Raw genomic sequence first — 19,430 nt, 5'->3', positions numbered from 1 at the left:
GTGACGTAATTTCAATACCAATACTGGATTGGTACGCTTGTTCTAAATTTGGGAATAATGCCAAGACGTGGCGGTGCAAACCAATCGATATGGCTCAGCCGTACCAGGCAGATGAGAAAATGCTCATTCAGATTGAAAATGGGTGCATTTTGAAGTTATCCCACTGGGGATACAAAGTATCCATGACATCCTATGCATTTATCTTCACGCAGAACAACTCCGCAAAGTTTAAACTGTCCGATTTTTCGTGTATGACTCGATCTCGCTCTGTCCATCTTCGTCCTCACGCTTCGGTTGCTCCGGCGTGAGAGGGAGTCACCACCGCCCTCGAGCTGCTTGATGTTGTTCTGATAACTCCAATGGCCCGACTCCGGCTCGGAGCATCCGGGAATTCTATGGGACAGAAAACCATGCGACTACAGAACCGCCTCACAACGGTGAATCTCTCAGTTCTCTTCGTATTCCTCGCCTTCCTCAGTCCTGCCGTGGCCACCGTTACAGACCAAACGGATTTTTCTTCGCGCAAAAGATATGGCCATGTTATTACCAAAAGTGATGCTTCTGTGGGATTTCCCTATTTTCTGAGCTCGTTCACTGGCCTGCTCATAGACGATGGTGAAGACAAGGGGGGAGAAGCAAACGGGTTGGATCTCGTCCGTCGAGCTCCTGATGGAGGATCCCTTGGGAACAACAAATTCGAGTCAAGGGAGATTCTAATGGGTGAGATCCAGTACTGGCATTTCTCAAACAGCTTTGCGGGAACCAGCACCGTCAACAGTACCTCCGACACCCCGGAAACCAGCACCGCGAAGCGCGCTACTAGTACCGTCTACGTCTCCCTCACTATCTGCTCGAAGCCGATCCTCAACGAGTCGGTATCTGGCGCCACCCAGGATCTACCACAGCTCGCCGTTTACGTTTCAACGTCTGATTCTCTGCGGGAACCGGGACCTGACAAAGACAGCAAGGACCAAACTGTCCACCACTCAGAAGAAGGATATATGAGCGCCATGGTGCCAACTGAGAGCGGTGTTTACATCGGTGTTGCCGCTCCCAATAGCGGGAAATTTTCGGGATCCTATTCTTATCAGCTAGCGGCATCCACGGATGACTTTTTTCACAAATTCGCCGACCATTCCACCTTGCTCACATTGGTTGACGCCGACTCAGAGGCGGCTCTTTTGACTACTGAGGCGCCTGCTGATCGGATTCTCACTGAGGATCAGCTGAAACAGTGGCGAAATAGCACGGGTGTCTATAATATATTCATCAACAATGCAAACAACTCTCCTGTGGCTGGAATGTCGCGGTCCTACTGCGCTCTTGAGCAACACTCCCAAGTCGGGACAGGGGACGGTGTTGAAGCAAGCATGTCAACACGCAAGCGCACAAACAATGAGCTTCAACAGCAATTTTACATTACCGGTCTAAACCGAAGCTCGACCTACAATGGCGTCCTAGCGATGTCAGGCAACTCTAGCGACTCTGGGAATGGTGTGGGCGGCGGAGGGATGGTCTGGAGACCGGAACCCTTTACTACCAAATCAGGTCCTTGCACACTCGTCGACTTGTATTCTGGACTTCCTTACTGACCTCATAAATTAGATCGCAATTGCGCTGTTATATACGACCTAGACTTCTGCTCGGACATCGCCTACGCGGTCCCCTCCAACCCATCAATGAACTTATCCCAATTACGCTCCAAGTACGACAGCCACGCTGAAGACCTCTACAAAAACTTCAATTACTCACTTCAACAAATCCAATGCAACACCTCCAACGAAACCATCTTCTCCATGACGGTCAACTGCACTGTCTGCGCAACCGCTTACAAAGACTGGCTTTGCGCTGTCACAATTCCCAAGTGCGATGATTTCTCCAGCACTAAAAACACCTCCGCAGTCATGATCCGCAACGCCGCCCAAGCCTTCCCCAACGGCACAGAAATCACGAACAAAACGCTCCGTGAAGACCCTGTCAGAAACCGCTCCAGGAACGACCTATTTATCGACAAGGAAATCGAACCAGGCCCCTACAAAGAGGTTCTCCCCTCCATCGATGTCTGCCACGACCTTGTCCGGAATTGTCCCATGGCGCTCGGCTTCCAGTGCCCGACGGGCAAATGGCTACAGTATTCTTATAGCCTCAGCGCTGGATCGATTCTCGGAACTCCGTCTTCTTTGGGGTTTCAGGCAATAATCCTCGCTGCTGCGTCTGGTCTGCTTTGGCTCTTCTAGTCTCGGCCCTTGATTGCTCATATACACGCCTTACGGAGACCACGACAGCGCTTATTTTGTCCTTATACCCTGTATATCCCCTGGTTTCCTCTTTATTTGAATCATGGCTGTTCTTCAGCTTCTCCAAATTTGGACTATAGCTGCCATAGACTCGATAGATACCCCGTTTGCAACCACCAGTTTTACGTCACCCTTCTGAACATATATGTAGTCTCATCTTTCGTTCTCGGACTACTGCAAATTAATTACACATAAATGGGAAAAGACAATTAGCGTTGTGAGCATTTCGACCTATGCATTGGTATCTTGTGGCGTCGGAGCGCTCTCTATAATAAAAAAAGCTATAACCGACTTTCGCATCATAACGCCCCTGCTAAAGAATCCCATACCACTGCGGAAACACTCCGTCGCTAAAGATGCCTAGAAACAATAAGAGGAAACACAGGAGGACAAAAATCACTTCTTCCTTTTCGGTGTTGGTGTCCATATATTCTTTAGCCCAGAAGTTGATGGTTGCGATACCTCGCGCCTCGGCGTGGTCCCAACCCTCGAAAGGAGTTTCTGCGCCGCCGGTGTGAGCATTTTATTTGTGGAACCGGTGCCCGGCGTCGCTGTACCGGGGTTCCGGAGCCCGAAGTCCAGTCTGGGACTGCTCGCGAGCCGCGGAGTCGCGGTAAGTGGTGTCTTCGTGGTCTGGGATACCTTCTCGGCACGCTTTGTCCGGGCGAGGCGGTCGACCATGCGGTGGTGGAGATCTTCTCGGCGGCGGTTTTGTTTGATTTCGAATGGATTCGGTGCTGTATCGCTGGCTCCCAGAATGCTGAGGTCGTCAGCTTCCTTGTCTCCACCAGCAGTGGCTTGCGATGTGGGTTCAGGCTCGGGCTCGTCTTCGTCAACAAAGGCGTAACCGTTTACTCGAGGAGTCTCGCCTCCGGCGTAGACGGCCTCTGTTTCTGTCTGTCGCGGCCGACCAGCGATAGCGTCTTGGATAGCAGAAATTGAGGGTGAAGTTGGCGGGCCGGCGCTCGGCACTGAGACGATATCCTCCGAAAGTCTGGTGTTCTGGTATACCACTCGTTTCGGCCCGGCCCGGGAAGCTGCTTCGGCTTTCTGCTGTATAGTCTCGTATGAGTCCTCAATGGACGAAGGGAGAAACATGAGCGAGTTCTCTGTCTGAGATTTCCACGCATCTGGCTTTGCGGGTCGGGCGTCTAAGTCCGTTTTTATGGCGACCTGTTTCTGCTGGCTGGGATTGCCACCCAGGGCTGCAATTCGTTTCGTTTCACGTTGATGGTGCGCAATCTGCCGGGCAGTTGGAATTTTATTCCCACTCCAGAGCCACGCATACTTCTCTCGACGCTTTGTATTCTGTCTATCCAGCAGCTTGTTGAAGGACTCGTTGTCCTCGCTCGTGTACTTCGCCTGAAAATCTAAGAGACCTATCTTCGAGACATCTGGTGCGGTTTCCCTTTGCGTTGTCGCGGCCATCGTTGTCGTCGCCGAAACCACCGACACAGGGGTATCCCCACCCCAACCGGTTGGGGTATCGCCCAGCGCTCCAGTATCAGGTCCCTTCGGCGTCATGTTACCTGAATCTAAGCGGGGTCGGGACCGCCCAGGAGTCATCATCAGATCCGTCAGCTTTTTCTTCGAGTTCACAATCCATTCTTTGTCTTTGGAGTCTAGGGCATCAAGGTATTCCTGTTTCACTTGAGATTCCAGCAGGCCCGGGAAGTAGTCTCGCGCGATGATATGCGATAAGGCGTCGGTGTAGACATCCTCGTCAAGAACAGTGGCGGGACGTTTGATGCGCTTGGGAGGCGGGGGAGGTGGCATCAAGCTCGTTTCATTGCCACGTTTAATAACTGCTTGGGAAGAGTACATGACGAAGAAGAAACCAAGAGAGCGCAGGCCGTTTGGGAATCAGGCTAGTAAGTGGCATTGATAGACATCAGCATGCCGCGAGGGGTTAAAGAGGGCGTATCCTGGGGGAGAAAACGACGCAGAGGGACCAAAGCTGAGGCGTCATTCAAGGGAATAAATGCCGGCAGAATCCAATCTGTGGTGGGGCGGTAGCTCTCCAGCGGTGAGACATTGACTCCCTCCCAGCACGAGCTTCAAAGCACCGTAGCTGAGGATGAACCCGTCTGATAAGCCTCTGTTTACTTGACAATTGTCGAAATCTGCGCTTGTATACTGATTGTCTTTGGATTCTCCTCAAATACGGACTTAACGAGAGTTGACCAACCAATTATCCTGATCCCTCTATGTGTAGCAAAGCAGAACCAGCACTCAACAGCGACACGGACAAGATCGAAGACAAAGAAACCCAGCCAATGATGTCAATGAGTCCTATACAGCCCCTTTTCCCAGGGCCCCATGCCCAATGATAAACAGTAAAGTAATGGCCCCTATATGTTTTTTAACCGTTTGTAAACAGCCGCTGAGAAATGCCAAGAAAAATGCAGCCGAGACCAAGAGATGTCCAAGACGACCGCAATAATAAATAACCAAGGAATTCATCGCATAGATTGTTTTAAACTGCAGGCAATAAAAAAGAGGTTCATAAAGTCGTTGAGGCCTTTGCCTCCCGAGAGATCCTGGGGCGGGACAGAATTATAGACTGGAAAATACAGAAGTGACAGTGAGGCTTCCAGCAAAGGCGGAATTGGACCGGAAGCAGACGCTGCTTAGGTATTTGCGGGTGCGGGGAGTGTGGGCAATGGAAAGAGTGAGTAGGATGTGCGACCTTTCCTTCGATGCGCACTCTTTGGGGGAAGTTCGGGCTTGGTCGTCTTGCTCATCAAGGGAGCACTTCTCATGTCGGAGGTAGATTTGGCGCGGTCGTGAGCAGACACACTCACAATTCTGGTCGACTCCGTGCTGCTGTTGCCGTCCGGACGGGACATGATCTGGGTCTCGATCTCACGTGCGAGACTTTTCGTCTGTCGGTGATGGGACGGTTGGCACATGGAGTCCTGACGTACTAAACCTGGCTGTTCCCCAGGAAGCATTAGGTCCGTGGCTGAAAAGTCACGGCTACTTGCGAGGCTGTGTACTAGCTCAGGCACGCTCGTGGTCGAAACAGATGAGCGGTGTTTGCGCACAATCGACGCTGCCCGGGATAAGATAAGGCTCTCTTGTGAGTTGCATTTGCTGATAGGAGAAAAGCTGCTTCGAGGAGAGACCGGATGCTCTATAGTCTGGAACCCCGCCTGCGAACAGAACGAGAAATGCCGGTCTGATTCTGCATCAGCCGCCAGGTAGTCCTCATACAGCGCATCCGGGGTGATTTGTTTTGTTAGGGCTCCGGTCAACACAGAGGAAGTCACGGGCCGAAAGAAGTCGCCGTCTTTCGGGGTAACTAATTCGCCCTTATAGCCAGCACTTGACGGGGTCACGGCCTGGCGTGAGCTTGGCGCTGAGCGTGAGGAACTAGGATTCAGGTCGGGAGTCGATAGATCCGAAATTCCTAGATGTTGTGGGTCGGACAAAGCGTTCACTGGAGACAGCACAGAAGAGACGGGGAAGCTGGATGTGCTAATAGTGACCTTGATGCCTTCCTCTCGTGGTTCTTCTAACGAGTTGCGCGCCCACTCGAAGTTAGAAGTTGACTCAGCTGCGTGTTCGTAGCAGTAGTCAATATCGTCGTCCCAAGACTCAAAGATAGTGGCATGGGTGACCTTTTGGTGTACCGACGATTGCCGTCTGAGTTTTGTCCGAGTGTTTCGGGTATCGTTGGGCATGGAATCCGCATCTGAGCGATACTGAGGAAGGGTAGGTGATCCTAGAGACTCCGAGAATTTCTTTGAGAGCTCCTTTGCTACGTGAATAGAGAGATGAGATCTTGGAGTATTGGCGGTGTCAGGCTGAGTCGCGATAGGCCGTGAAGACACCTTGCTGTCTTGAGTCCTTGGGGACTGAAGTGTGGGTGACTGGGGTCTATCATGCCAATGCGTCGCCTCGTCCTCCTCGGGGACACCCTCCAGTTCGGTCGTTGAACTAGCAAGTGCGGACACGGTTCTGGAGTCCATACTCTCGAAGCCAGGGCCGGTTGTGATAGCGTGACCCATGTTGGAGTGTAATATATTCTCCATATTGAGGGTTACTAGAGAGGAGCTGTTTATTGATTCATTGTCTGTGGGGTAGACATGCTCCGGGTATGTTTGGTGAGTATTCAAACCCAGGATCTCATCAATTACTCGAGGTGAAGGTTCTGGGATTTCAGGTGATGATGCTAATCTCGGTGAGGAAGCTCGTGGCGGTGAGGTGGGTGAATCAACTCGAGGATACCTGGAGACGGGCCGCGAGAAATTTTCAAAAACCCGCGACTCTAGATGCGGTCGATACTCCCGCTCCCGTGGGCTGACGGACCTTGCACCGGGAGACCGAGGAGGACTGGCGGGTAGGGGTCCTATATTATCGGGTTCGGCGGGACAATGACCAACTTGGTCCGCTGGAAGCTCTCGAAGGTGAATGTCTTCTGCGCGTATGCCTTTCAGATTGGCGACTGGCTTCTGGGATGCGCGGATGGCGGAGAATTCCGTTACCAAGTCAGTCTGACGGGCCTTGTCCAGCGCATTGAATTGGGACGGGCTCGTGTGGGTTAGATGTTGAAAGTCGAAAGGATCGGAAATCATACGCTTCATCTGCGCGTCTGTATCAATCCGAAATGGAAGGGTCAATCAAGGATCTTAGGATGTGGCGAGATTGGTTCTCTTTAAAGAATATTAGATCTTGGGGGGACGGCACTTACTGGCATCGCTTGATCGTGTCTTGTGGTGACGACCAAAGAATTCGGACACTTCAAATCGGGACTTGTCGCGCTCCATTTCTTCTTCTTCATCTAGTGTCGATACCATATTGATCTTGCTCCCTTGGCGGCGAAGAATCCTACTTCCACGTAGGAAGAGTGATCTGGTTTTGGTTGCGTTCTCATGCCGGTCGTTGCGCACACCAACTGCGGAACCCGTTTGGTCGTCAGGTGCAGGGGGTAGCGGCGCAGTCTCGGTGGAGGTCATGGAAGAGGCGGGCGAACGACGCGAAGAAGAGATGGAGGGAGAGGTGGAAGTAGTGGTGTTGCTCCTCGAACGGCCACTGAAGACGGAGAGTCTTTTGGGGCTCTGGGCGTGGGCGGTTGACCTTGAGCGCATATGGACTGAATGCTCGGGAGTCTCGCTGCCAGATGCTCTCGTAGACGGGCGGTCGAGATCCTGCGCCATCGGACGAGGGGCTGAAACAGAGAAATGAGGGCTTAATGCAGGTGGCATGGTGGAACCGTGCCCGTATCACAGCCCAGAGTCCGATTGGGCCGGAGCAAGCTGAAGATGGGTTTGAGTCGAGTACCTTTCACAAAGACCCTGCTGGAGCCGAGGTGAATGAGCGACTGCTACGCCGTTGAATATATTGGCCAGGCCCTGGCCTGCACCATGGTAGTGGGTGATTCTGGGTTGTGATGGGACAATGGGACTCTTCGAGGAAGACCAAGTTTAAAGACAAAGGAAGAGCGAAAAGCCGTGTGGAAGGAAGAACAAGAGCAAGGGATCAGTTGAAGCTGAAGAACTGAAGCAGAGAGACGGGGCAGAGACCACGAGTTTGGATCAGAAACAATTGGGAGATTAGTGGAGAGAGAGAGAGAGAGAGAGAGAGAGAGAGAGAGAGAGAGTCCACGAGCTCGTCGCGGGTGGAGAGCTTAGCGATCAAGATCGGATTCTTCGAAAGGAATGAGCAGCGAGGATTGGGGAAAATGAAGGACTGCGATGATTGAAAAAGACTGTGGAAAGGAAAGCAGACAGACAGAGACAGAGTGAGCAGGAAACGAAAAGGTGGGATCTTCCGTGTTGATGAAGAGCAGCAGATGAGGGAACATCCGCATGGAAATTAGAACATCCAAATGGGAAATAATACCAGAATAATAATTCCAAGTTTTATAATAATGATCCCCCTGTGCTGCTAATAATGTATGATGTGCGTCAGTATCTGGATGGGGAATGGGAGCACAGCAGCTCCATTTGTTCCTTTCCTCCCAAACTGCTTCATGCCTCCCTCCACCAGAGACATCTCCAAGTCCTCTTGAGGTCCATTTCATACACTTGATCATCATGAAAATTACATTCACACGCATTGCAGCGCCACAGACCCTGTTCCCGACGAGTGCCATGGAAAAGGACCTGCCGGAACTCGTTGGATCTGCTCAGGAACACGCGATGGGAACCTGCTGGAGGGGAGACAGGGAGTGCGACGACAGGGGGTGCAGCGTGGACAGCGCAGGGACCTCGAGAATACTGGCTGCGCTCGTCCACCCAATATCAGGCCCCAATTTCTCAACCCATTATCACGTTCCGTGGGAAGGACGGAGTGCCCCGTGAATCCAACGCTGATCGATCGGATCCTCCCTATCTCTCGCGCTCGCCTTCGATCTGTCTCTCGCGGTTCTGAGCGAGATCCTGTCAAAAAAGAAAAGAAAGAGAAATGGCAGGGATGTGACATTGGGACCTCAACTTCCCGCCCCAGCCTTAGCCTCCAAATGAAAATAAACTAGGAGATGGTGTCCTCCTGGCGTGGATGGGCTGGGAGGTGGCTGGCCGTTGCAGCGACGCTTTGTGTCCGCCCAGCCCAAGAGTTCAGACGAATAGTTCGACTCTGAGATGGATTTCTCGATCATCCAGACTCGTTCAGCATCCCACCGCGGCACCGAGTCTGGCAGGTATCGACGGGTGGGTTCTGGTTCCTCTGGCTCTTCTCTGGATCGCGTTCTCAGGGGCCCGTCAGGGAAAAGAGTGTCAATCACGATGGGATAAGCGTCCCACGACAAGGATGGAGGAGGAGGAGGAGGAGCTAAACTCCAAGCGTCCAGAGCTCTGTGAAGAGGCCATCCAAGAGAACCAACACTGCATCGAATTTCCATGGAAGAGATTGGCTGCGACACCAACTCCGAAACCAACTTCGAGCACCACAAACAGCCGGCTTTTCCTCCGCTCCACGGCACTGTGAGAGAATAAAAAACACCCCATCTTCATGTCCGAGGGAGAGTTCTTGCGGCCCACGGTTGGGAATCGGAATTCAGAGGGAAAACAAAGAAAAAAACAAAAAGCTGTCAATTCAGGTTTCAGGCACTGCTGGATCGTCATTCGCTTCTCGACAACAAAATTTCAACGCTCTCTCCACCTGCGGCTGGATGGTGAGTGGTCGCCCAGCGAAATTTCGCACCTTCTCCAGTTTAGCCGACTCTCGCGTCGCATCAATGGGTCCTCTTTTTTGGGTTTCAGCCATTGGGCCGCTCTCTTTTCCTTGAGGACCATGGTTCGCGTTCTTTATTTACTACGGTGGGCATGTCGATTCACCCGTTCGATACGGCTGAAGCTCGCTGACAGACTGTTGGCACCCTCGAATGGGCGATGATCGTCCCTACCTATCTTCTCAAGGCTTCCAGTTTCGGCCATTATTGAGAAACATGATGCCTCGTACTGACGTTCCGCTGTGTTGCATCTCGGCTTGGGGATCTTCGTCGATAACACTATGGGTATAGCGCCTGGGGACAACGGCTCCTCGCCTCGGATCGGGAGACAGGATGTGCGCCAGTGGTTCGTTCCAACTCTCCATCGTCGACAATCGTCTCAGTAAGCAAGGTAACGATCCATCGCCAGATGGATCATCAAGCACGAGACACGTTCATATCAACCTTCCAGAAAGAGAATGCTTGAGACAAACCCAGATGCAGGATGACGCAGTAACACGAGCACAGCATTGGCTTCGGAGACCTTTTCATTTGATGCTGGTCGATCACACCGCCAGAGAATCAGGTACCTGCATCCAGCACACGTTCTGTCGCTCTGTCGCGTCATTTGGACATGTCACCTTGGATCTTGCTTTTTCTGACCCTTCGATGACCGTTCTTCTGGGTTTCTCGAACTTGCCAGACTGCCACCCCAGCGAGCTGGGTCGTCGCACAAAAAGAAATTTACTCCGTCTGACTCGCGATTAAAATTTCCTCGTCGATCCACTTTGTTTCCCTTCTTCCTCCATCGATCGGGCGTCCAGAGAGGTCTGGCCCGAATAGGACACACTTCTCTGCCTCCCGACCTTGCTCAGAGTGCAGGAAGAGAGACGACACAACGTGTCGAACCAACATCATTTCTTTCTGGGCCACTTTCAGGCACCCGAGGGTTTCCCTGGAGCCGAGAATTACCACGCCTCCCAACAGACGACCCGAATAACCATTCAACCTGACCAGTTGAGATCCCAGCAGGGTGGATGTTGGTGGGAGAACAAGGATGACCTCTTCCCCCAGCTTTCACAAGGAATTTACTCCGGACTAATATGTTGCTCGGTTTAACAACCCCTGGTCAACCACGCTTGAACGCTGTCACCCTGCTCTTGATTGCCAGGGATCGGTTTTCAAACTTGGACGTCCACGGGCACGTGTCCTGACTTGTCATTTCTCGGCTCGTTTGACAACGCGGCGCAAACATTTCCTCCACGAAAGGCGGGAGCTCATTCTCTTCTGGGACTGACATAATTGGTCTGACCCAACCCTCAGAGGACAAGACTTCCCTCACCTCCCTTCACCGACTCCGGCCTCTGGCTAAAAGCCGCACCAGCGTCTCAGATCTGAACCTTAATGGCGCCTTCTCCTTTGCCTGTACGTTCTCCTCATGTCCCGATCAGGAGATTGTCATCGATGTCAACAAGGTTTCATCTCATGGAGATTGATTAGTCAGTTGAAATTATTTTTGTGAGCCATGTGCTCTGTGCGCCCTCATGGCCCTCCATTTGCCGATGATCTGCTGGACAAGGTCAACGGAGGACGTTCTCAAGAGGCCTGAAGGATGGCGAGCTAACGTCTTGCTATTAACTCCCTCTGCAAGCCCAAGCCTTGCTGCGCTTGCCAGCAATTCTTCTCTCCATCTACCTTGAAGGTTTCAATAGTCTCTTGGGAAGATCCCGAGCCAGCATTGTTGGCGTCCGTCTGTTCGCGGCTCATCAAGTCAGTCGTTCTGAATTCGGTAATCTCGGTCGGTGCTCACTTGATAATGTGCTAAGCGACCCTGGTGAGAGACCATTGACCGAAGACCCTGGTAGATCCCGTATTGTCTTGCATCTGGGTATCGTTTCTTGTTGAAGCTCAGCCGAAAGCGGATCCGGAAACATCCATCCTGACGCAAGGTACATATCGCACGGGTTGAGAGCAAGAGAGGAAAATGAAGAGATAGTTATAAACTACATAGTAATAAATGGAAGATCAGGAAAACCTGAGAGGACAGCCTACTCCTCATCGTCTTTCATTTCCGTATCTTCATCCCTCTCGCTGAACAATCCCCCGTCGTTATCCTCCACTGGCGGAGCAGCCTCGCCCTCGCTCTCGTCCTCATCATCGGCGGCAACCCGCCTTGTCGGTTTAGCTCTTCGCCGCTGCACAACTTCCTCCTCCTCTTCATCGTCACCCGCCGGCGTAGCAACGGCAGGCGTCCCGTCGTCGTCGTCCGAATCGACCACCATCTCCGAACTCTTATACTTGCTCTGCGCTCTCGAGCTCCTGGACCTCCGCTCCAAACGCCTCTTCTTCTTCGGCGCACCTTCCTCCCTGTCGCTCCCGTCCGGTTCTGAGCTGTGCCCTGCATCGCCCTCGTCATCGTTAATGAAATCATCTTCAGTTCGCCTCTGTTTCTTCCTCTTGCTTGCTATCGCAGACCTCTTCTTCCTCTTGACTTTCTCGCCGGTCTCTGATTCAGTGGTCATCTCTGCCTCTTCGCGGGCGCGCTCCTCCTCCGCGCGCTGGGCGGCGAGCTTCTGTGCCTCCTCAACAAGCCGCTGCCGCTCTTCAGCGATGCGCTGCTTACGCTCCCGTTCAGCCTCCTGGACCTTCCGGACCTCCTCTTCACGACGACGGATTTCGGCTTCTCGTGCCTCCCGCGCTTGCTGGAGCTTAGCGGCGTTCTTCTTCTCGTACTCCTGTTGGCTCTGGAGTGCTCGATCAAGCTGCTTGATGATCGTCTTGGACATGTTGGCACGCTGTTCTAGAGATTCGGCTGGGTACGGCGGGTTTTTGACTTGCGCGACTCGACCAAATGTCTCGACTGCTTGACGGACGCCGTCGGCTGCATCTTGAACGTCTTGTACGGTTCGTTGTGTCTCGGGAAGACTGTAAGTTAGAGAAGCAATCTGATTTTGCACGAAGGCGACGTTGAATTCAAGGTGCGCTTGAGTTGGTGCGACAGAGTGTGCGCGCTGGGCATAATCTAGTGCTGTTTTCATTGCTGGGAGGCTCATCTCCTGCTTTCCTTTCAGGAGCCAGACACGACCGAGACAGGCGAGAATCTGGGCATCGCGGGCACGATCCTTGGAGAGTGCTGCTTCGTAATGCTCAATGGAGCGGGTATACTGGCGTAGCTCTGCATAAACGTGACCCAGGTTCAGGTAGACGCTGGCGTCTTTTAGTGTGTCACGTATTTTGGAGAATATATGCACTGCAGTGCTAAAGTCCTTTTTGTCATCAACCAAGGCGATCGCAATACCCTGCGCTGCGTAAGCATTTCGTGGATCTAGCTGGAGGGCCTTGTCGAAGAATTCCACCGCACGTTCGTACATCTTGCGGCGTTTCTCCTTCTCCTGGTCGGTATCGCGTCGCATGTCTCGCGCGAAAAGGAGATGTACGTTGCCCATTCCCGTAAGCGAGTACCGGTCATGCTTATCGAAGTACTGCAACGTATGCTTGTGGTGTCGCTGTTCGTGATCCTCGGCAATGTTCGCAGTGCGCTTCTTGGACTTGCTAAGGTACCACCCGAACAATGCGCGTACCTCAAGGTTCGCCGAATCGGTCTCGTAGAGCTTCGCCATTTTCTTGGGCCCTTCGTCTGTTGGGCTGCGACGTAGAGCGAGGTATGTCAACCGCGCGTTGGCCTCTGTGTAATCGCTGTGTCGTTCCAGAAGACCTTCGTAGACTTTCTTTGCCTCGTCGGGCATGTCCGAAGCCTCATACGCCCGGCCAAGATTGTAACTTATCGTCGTAACCAGAGCATCCGTGTCGAGGTCGCTCTTCTTCTCCTGCGATCGTACACAGGCGTCTAGAGCGGTTTGGAACATGGTACGTGCCAGACCAAGTTTTTCGCTCTGGTAGAAAAAGCTGCCCATATTGTTGAGTAGCTGCGGGGGGAGATTCACCCGGAGAGCCGCGTTGAGTTGTTCTTCATCTTCCAAGTCCTCAGGACGCTCTTCTTCGGGTATCTCAGCTAGTTGCATTTCCTCAAGTTGCGTCAAGCACTGCATGCTTTTATCCGGGGCTGACGGTTCATACAGCTGTGACAGATATACCAGTACAGACTCATCAGGTGTGCTCTTCTTATTTTCATCCTTCCAGAGAGCGCGAACGCCTTCCAAGAGTGTGATGGCTTTCTTGGCTTCGGCAGATTTATCCTCCTTGCTGCCGCTTCGCTGCGCCGCAAAGACCTCCTCAGCATGGAGAGCTCCCAGAAGAATCATACATTCCGGATTCTTCGTCTGCTGTATGATTTTCTCCAACTGGAACTTGGCGCCGTCATAATCCTTATTGGATACCTGCATCTGTATTGTGCCGAACTTCGCTGGGAGGAAACCCCTGTCGCCTCCTCCACGGGCTTGGTCGGACCGGTTGTAGTACTCCGCAGCCTTTGTCAGGTTGCCCTCGTAGTGGGACTTCCGACCAAGCAGATACCACCCATCACTGGCTATTTGCATGACATCGGTGTTCTCAATTGCTTTGTGGGAAAGGGTCTCAACCGTTTGGTAAGATTTTCTCAAGAGGAAATAACCACCGAACAGAGCGCAGGTCATGGGATATTCCTTGTCCAGCTTGAAAGCCCGTTGTGTGTACTGTGTCATGGCCACCTTGTATAAAGAACCAAACGAAGGGTCGGTTGTAGCATGTCGAGAGCTGTCATATAGATAGTATACCGCCAGGAGAATGTTCGCAGTCTTTGAGTCGGGGTTCTATAAGCGGAAGTACACTGGATTAGCTTTGTCACAATGGCATATCCTTATCCTTAGGGAGGTAGCATACCAGTAATAGAGCGCGCTCCCAGGCTACCTTTGCTTGATCCTTGAAGCCCAGTTGCCACAGGCAGCACCCGATTCCAATCCGCGGGTCTGGGTCTGTCAACCCTGGCATCCTCATAAGGACCTTCTGATATCCTTCCAGCGCTTCTGCATATCGTCCAAGCAGATATTGGGTCCTCGCACGCCCAAGCATAGCCATGACGTTTCGACCGCCGAATGCTCTTGATGACTCGTCGAAGCTTCTGAGAGCCGTTCGCAGCGCTTCCGCTCTATCCGAGTTATCGGGGGCCCCAGGCCGGGCAGGTCGGGGAGGATATAAAGAGGCGCGTAGGAGGGACAAGACACCACGGGCAAGGAACAGAGGTGGAAATGCCGGGTTTAATCGCAGGGCCTCGTTCAGTGTCGACGTCGCCTGTTGAAGGTAATATTCCTTGGTTTTGGCCTCTGTATACGAGCCGCCTTCGGGCGCTACTCGGGGGGCCTGTCGGGCTTTTAACATGTATAGCCAACATACCCACCCAAGCAGGCCTAACTTCTCTTTCGTAGCCCCATGCACCACTGATGATAGACCCTTGGTTAGAATGTCAATCGCGTGGTCAATCTGCTTTTGTTTTGCGTAGGCGAGAGCTATTATCACCCAGAAGTTCTTCGCCGCTTTCTCGTTTTCCAGGAGCGTGCAGAGTTCAGTCGGGTCGTCGGGGAGTCCCTCGAGGCTGACTTCGACCTCGCTGTCGAGGGTGGATGCTGGAATATCGATCGCAGACGGAATGTCGGAAAAGCGAAGATTGGCCAAGGATCCGGTCGCAGGAAATGAATCCCCGTTGAGTCCATTTGAATAACCGTTCTGTAAAGCCGCCATCCTGAGCGTGTGAAGGTTTCTCCTCTGGGCGCCGCGAACTTCAAGAGGGCGTGGACACGAAGACAAAAAGTTCGGTCGGACAAAGGAGCAGGGCGTCTGTTCGGAACGTTCAGAGCTCAAGTCATATTTGATTCAGGAGTGAATTGCAACTGTCGATATCGAGATGTGTTCTCTCACAGGATATGCGACAGAAAAGAGGGATAGTGCGTGACTTGTCTGATCACTTTGTTTGATCTGTTTTTACCCTCGTGGTTGTCGCTGGTGAGGTTCGGCGCCTCAGGCTCCGGTAAAAGTGTGGCTAGTGCCGCGCATCAGTGGCGTCAGGTCTTCAACTCTTTCAATCTTCCAGATGCACTCAACTTGGGTGACTTCACCTACTGTACAGTCTAGGTTTATCGTAGTCAACGTCGAGGTATTAACAGAGTAAACATCAATCCCAACTCTCTCAAGTCGCTAGGAATTATTGGTCATCAATCATAAAGATAGGAGTCAGACTAAGCACCGTTCCAATCAAAAATCCACGCCCAAGTCAACGCCTGAGCAGGTGGATTGGTACTAATAATGGCCCAGATTTGATAATCCCAAGAGCCTAGGAGCCCGGCAGAGAACAGCGAGGCCAAAGAGCACCCTAAATATTCGACTGACTTCGGTCCAGTGCCCTAACTGGACAGAGGCCTCGGCATACCCGCTTTCGGCCGCATTGACCTGGGTAGCATCTCCATACCCTACCTTAATACTGCCGGCCAGATCAGTTGGAAACCGCCCAGTCTCAAAATACTGCTCGAGCAGCTCATCCTTTTCCGTCCACCGCGCATGAAGCCAGACTTCAAAAGCCTTCTGGTCATCAAGAGGGATATCAGCTACTGCAAAACGTCTCCAGTACATATTGACGGATGTGGGTGGGCGCCCTTGCATATATGTTGACCGAAGTGTGAAATATTTGTCGGCATAACTACCCTTCCTGCACGACAGGCACAGCGTTTGTTAGCTCAGTTTGCAACCAGATAGAAGCCACTGTTGAGTTGTCACTTACGGAGGGCCTTCATAGGCGACAGTGCAGTCGTATACCCAGTCAACAGTCCCTTTCAGCTGCTGTAAGCAGAAGAACAGCCCAGTTGAGCGAGGAAGAATCTCATGTCTTAGAGGCGGCAGTGACTGCTTTTCTCCGTACGCGTCGCTGCGTCGCTTGGTGTTGATAGACATATTAGTCCCTTCTGGAAAGATCAAAAGCCACATTGGATCATAGTTCGGGGTGCTAGAGTCAGACCCGATGGTTTGCGTCTTCAATTTCTGCAAGCGGTGCTGTAGCCGTGGTTTGTCAGATAGCCATTTGCGAGCCATGAAGATAAACCCATAGAACATCATTCCCTGGCCAATGATCGGAATGTATTTTAGAGACTCTTTGAGAATAATGAAAATATGGCCATCCATGGAATTGGAATAGGCAATCCACCAGAGATAGATCCAATCAGTGTAAACTTGATGGTTTGCGATCATGACAAGGCGTTCTGGGAAGGTCGTATGTAATCGTCCGTCGCTCGCAATGTGAATTTGACCGCGTACACTACTGTCACCGCTAACCCGAACATAGGTTGGGCAACCCCATTGGGTAAGAGCCGTGATAACCACTCCAAAAGATCTTTTTGTGGACGCCATCCAAGCGTAGTAAGACTCTTTGCTGATAAAGTAAAGTGGACATCCGATGAGCTGCGTCACCACGATGACGACAGCGCAACAGTTGAACCAAGTTGCGAGAAGCAGAGAACGCAGAACCTGCATGGGGATTCCGTGTTTGAGACGCGGCTTAGTGTCTTTGGCCCCAAGGTGGTCGGTTTCTGTGTCGACCGCTTGCTTCCGCTGTCGAAGCTGCGTGCCGTTCATGATGGCGGGGAAATCCGGACACAGGCGTAAAACGGAGGACAATTCTACAAGAAACGAAGAACGAGGCGATCTTGAGAATCAATATTAGCTTCTGGACTCTCACAGATAGCACGCGACCATGCCGCAAGGGCGAGAAGACATCCAAAGGTACCTTTGGGTTGGTATGAAGAGCAGCGTTGGCTGGAACCAGGCGCTGAAAGGATGCCTTGAGCAAGAGCAACACAAGCTAAGGATAAAGAAAGAAGAGGTTGTTATTCCATTTCAACCGGGAAAGAGAGGGAAAGTGAGAGAGAAGAGTGTCATCACAGAGATCACATGAAAAGGTTGAAAGAAGTTCGAGAGAGACTAAGAGCCCGAAGTAATCGTGGATGAATCGGGTGCTGCAGCCGTGGGCGATCCTGTGGACAGCCAACTTCGGTTAGTAGTGGAGGAAAGGGACGCTGTGACGTTCGTAACTCACGAAGCCTTCCAGGCGGTCAGGAGGAGATCGCCAATCATCTCCGCAACTTTTGGCTCCACGCTTCGAAGAGTGAAGACGTGAGCAAATAATCTTTTGATTTGGGCCGCAAGAATCCTTTCTTTCTCCTGCTCGCTTCTCCCGGTTCTTCGCTCGCTGTACATTGAGAAGAATGGCCACATCTCTCATATAGACTCCTCTGTCAGACTACATATCCCAAGTAGCCGGGCTGGAAAATGCTGCAGGAGCATCCCAGGACGATATTCTTGGGAGCAGATGATGATCTGACAATCCATAAACTCTTCCATTATTAGACGGCATCCTCACTCATCTTCTTACTTTGACTCGAAACTGTCCTCCAAGGTTCTGCCCCGATGCATGATGAAGTCTTTGATAAGCCAGGCGCGCTCGCTGAGGACTAATTCCATACGGCAGTCATCGAGGAGGCGGAATTTCTCGACAACTTTGAGGCGACCTGAGATAAAGAATACTGAATCTCTTCCTCCCCGGCTGATTCCTAGCTACCAAGGTATACATCTCTGCCAGACCATCACCCCGCAAACCGTGAGCTAATTTGTCTAGAAGAGTCCAACGGGAATGACCTTCTTTCTCTTCAGTGGCCAGCACCTCTAAGGAATATCTTTGTTGTGAAAAAGGATTGTGCACCAGAAGTGACTGCGTCTTTGATTGAGTTCATTAGGTACGACCCTCGAAGGCAGGGGAAACACACGCTGACCTACTTTCGACTCGTAGTCACACAGCATCTACTTATCCGTCCATCGGCATCATCTTAGAACCGAAGGTTGCGGAGGAAGTACATTCGTCGTTGCCATTCCCTGTTTACTCGGCACCCGTTGATCGACTTCCCTCCGCACTGCATAGCAAGGTGGACCTCAGTGTTACACTCGGTGGCGATGGCACGATTCTGCATGCCTCGTCACTATTCGCCACGTGCGTCAATGTTCCACCGATGCTGTCGTTCAGCATGGGCACCTTAGGGTTCCTGGGCGAGTGGAAGTTTGCAGAATATAAGCGTGCGTTTCGTGAGGTATACATGTCTGGCGCTGGGGTGGGAGACCGCGCCTCGGTCCTTGGGATTCCTCCGTCTCAGCGAACCGAAGAAGAACCAGAAGAGATTACAGGATGGTCCTCGGTCCGTGGCAAATCTATGGGGTTGAACCGTGGAGCGCGCATCTTAATGCGAAACCGTCTCAAGGTTGGGTTGTTCACCGCCGATGGAGCACCTGTGGAAGTTGTCAAATGCTCAGAACCGAGCCAAGAGGCACAAAGCGAAGGTTTATATGTCATGAACGAACTACTTCTCCACCGTGGAAAGGAACCGCACCTGGCCATTGTGGACGTGTATGTGGGAGGAAGATTTCTCACGGAAGCCGTGGCAGACGGAATGATCATTTCCACTCCGACGGGGAGTACGGCCTACAGTCTCAGTAGTGGAGGTAGCATCGTGCACCCGCTCGTACCAGCTGTACTTCTGACCCCAATCTGTGCTCGAAGTCTCAGTTTCCGGCCATTGGTTCTGCCAGCCAGCACATCTATCACGCTTCGCTTAAGTGAGAAGAATCGGGGACGAGAGTTAGAAGTCAGTATTGACGGGGTCAACATGACCCAAGGGATGACAGCGGGGATGGAAGCTCGCGTGTGGAATGAAGAGATGCGTCATGGCAAGAATGAGTGGCAGGGTGGAGTGCCGTGCGTGATGCGGAGAGTCATGGGCGGCGAGGCTCCTGACAGCGAAGCGCATGATGGGTGGGTAGGCGGCTTAAACGGCCTGCTCAAGTTCAATTATCCTTTTGGGGAGTAACCGTAACAGGTCCTTGCTTCGTGTATATATAGATCCAATTAATTGCAGGCCGGTGAGCGGTGTATTTTAATGCAAACGAAGCGAATCCACGGGATAGTTATTATCTTTCTTTTAAATGCCGCTCCGATGTTATATGATTTTGAC

General features: G+C 52.1%; 7 protein-coding genes across 7 annotated transcripts; 2 read left to right on the top strand and 5 right to left on the bottom strand.

The window, feature by feature from the left end:
• Positions 1 to 410: 410 nt before the first annotated feature.
• Positions 411 to 2,237, top strand: BJX67DRAFT_382109 (MID1 family protein; the record flags this gene model as incomplete). Its single annotated transcript, XM_071033159.1, has 2 exons — positions 411 to 1,548; positions 1,606 to 2,237. 2 exons carry the CDS (start codon positions 411 to 413, stop codon positions 2,235 to 2,237), a joined length of 1,770 nt encoding a protein of 589 aa, XP_070885287.1.
• BJX67DRAFT_144800 (splicing factor ESS-2 family protein) lies at positions 2,144 to 4,227 on the bottom strand. The gene has a single exon (XM_071024718.1). The coding sequence runs from the start codon at positions 4,119 to 4,121 to the stop codon at positions 2,694 to 2,696; it is 1,428 nt and encodes a 475-aa protein (XP_070885286.1). The 5' UTR covers positions 4,122 to 4,227; the 3' UTR covers positions 2,144 to 2,693.
• Positions 4,228 to 4,373: 146 nt separating this feature from the next.
• On the bottom strand, positions 4,374 to 7,885 carry BJX67DRAFT_356181 (uncharacterized protein). The gene is made up of 3 exons (XM_071029373.1): positions 6,994 to 7,885; positions 4,696 to 6,894; positions 4,374 to 4,638 (listed from the first exon to the last, which is right to left on the bottom strand). The coding sequence occupies exons 1-2, from the start codon at positions 7,505 to 7,507 to the stop codon at positions 4,928 to 4,930; spliced, it is 2,481 nt and encodes an 826-aa protein (XP_070885285.1). The 5' UTR covers positions 7,508 to 7,885; the 3' UTR covers positions 4,374 to 4,638; positions 4,696 to 4,927.
• BJX67DRAFT_144724 (uncharacterized protein) lies at positions 7,709 to 8,599 on the bottom strand. Its single transcript, XM_071024716.1, has one exon. It carries the CDS (start codon positions 8,395 to 8,397, stop codon positions 7,930 to 7,932), a length of 468 nt encoding a protein of 155 aa, XP_070885284.1. The 5' UTR covers positions 8,398 to 8,599; the 3' UTR covers positions 7,709 to 7,929.
• Positions 8,600 to 10,861: 2,262 nt separating this feature from the next.
• Positions 10,862 to 15,376, bottom strand: BJX67DRAFT_144770 (putative RNA polymerase II transcription elongation factor (Ctr9)). Its single transcript, XM_071024717.1, has 2 exons — positions 14,272 to 15,376; positions 10,862 to 14,201 (listed from the first exon to the last, which is right to left on the bottom strand). Exons 1-2 carry the CDS (start codon positions 15,124 to 15,126, stop codon positions 11,502 to 11,504), a joined length of 3,555 nt encoding a protein of 1,184 aa, XP_070885283.1. The 5' UTR covers positions 15,127 to 15,376; the 3' UTR covers positions 10,862 to 11,501.
• A 1-nt stretch (position 15,377) lies between these two features.
• Positions 15,378 to 17,203, bottom strand: BJX67DRAFT_144683 (lysophospholipid acyltransferase family protein). The gene is made up of 3 exons (XM_071024715.1): positions 17,159 to 17,203; positions 16,160 to 17,077; positions 15,378 to 16,078 (listed from the first exon to the last, which is right to left on the bottom strand). Exons 2-3 carry the CDS (start codon positions 17,005 to 17,007, stop codon positions 15,682 to 15,684), a joined length of 1,245 nt encoding a protein of 414 aa, XP_070885282.1. The 5' UTR covers positions 17,008 to 17,077; positions 17,159 to 17,203; the 3' UTR covers positions 15,378 to 15,681.
• Positions 17,204 to 17,507: 304 nt separating this feature from the next.
• BJX67DRAFT_356172 (NADH kinase POS5) lies at positions 17,508 to 19,400 on the top strand. The gene is made up of 3 exons (XM_071029372.1): positions 17,508 to 17,993; positions 18,050 to 18,164; positions 18,218 to 19,400. Exons 1-3 carry the CDS (start codon positions 17,843 to 17,845, stop codon positions 19,284 to 19,286), a joined length of 1,335 nt encoding a protein of 444 aa, XP_070885281.1. The 5' UTR covers positions 17,508 to 17,842; the 3' UTR covers positions 19,287 to 19,400.
• Positions 19,401 to 19,430: the final 30 nt, after the last annotated feature.

This window comes from Aspergillus lucknowensis (genome assembly GCF_044049455.1).
Source record: "Aspergillus lucknowensis strain CBS 449.75 chromosome Unknown BJX67scaffold_26, whole genome shotgun sequence".
Classification (NCBI taxonomy): Eukaryota; Fungi; Ascomycota; class Eurotiomycetes; order Eurotiales; family Aspergillaceae; genus Aspergillus; species Aspergillus lucknowensis.
The sequence above is the reverse complement of the archived record's forward strand: the minus strand, read 5'-3'. Positions and strand labels throughout refer to the sequence as shown.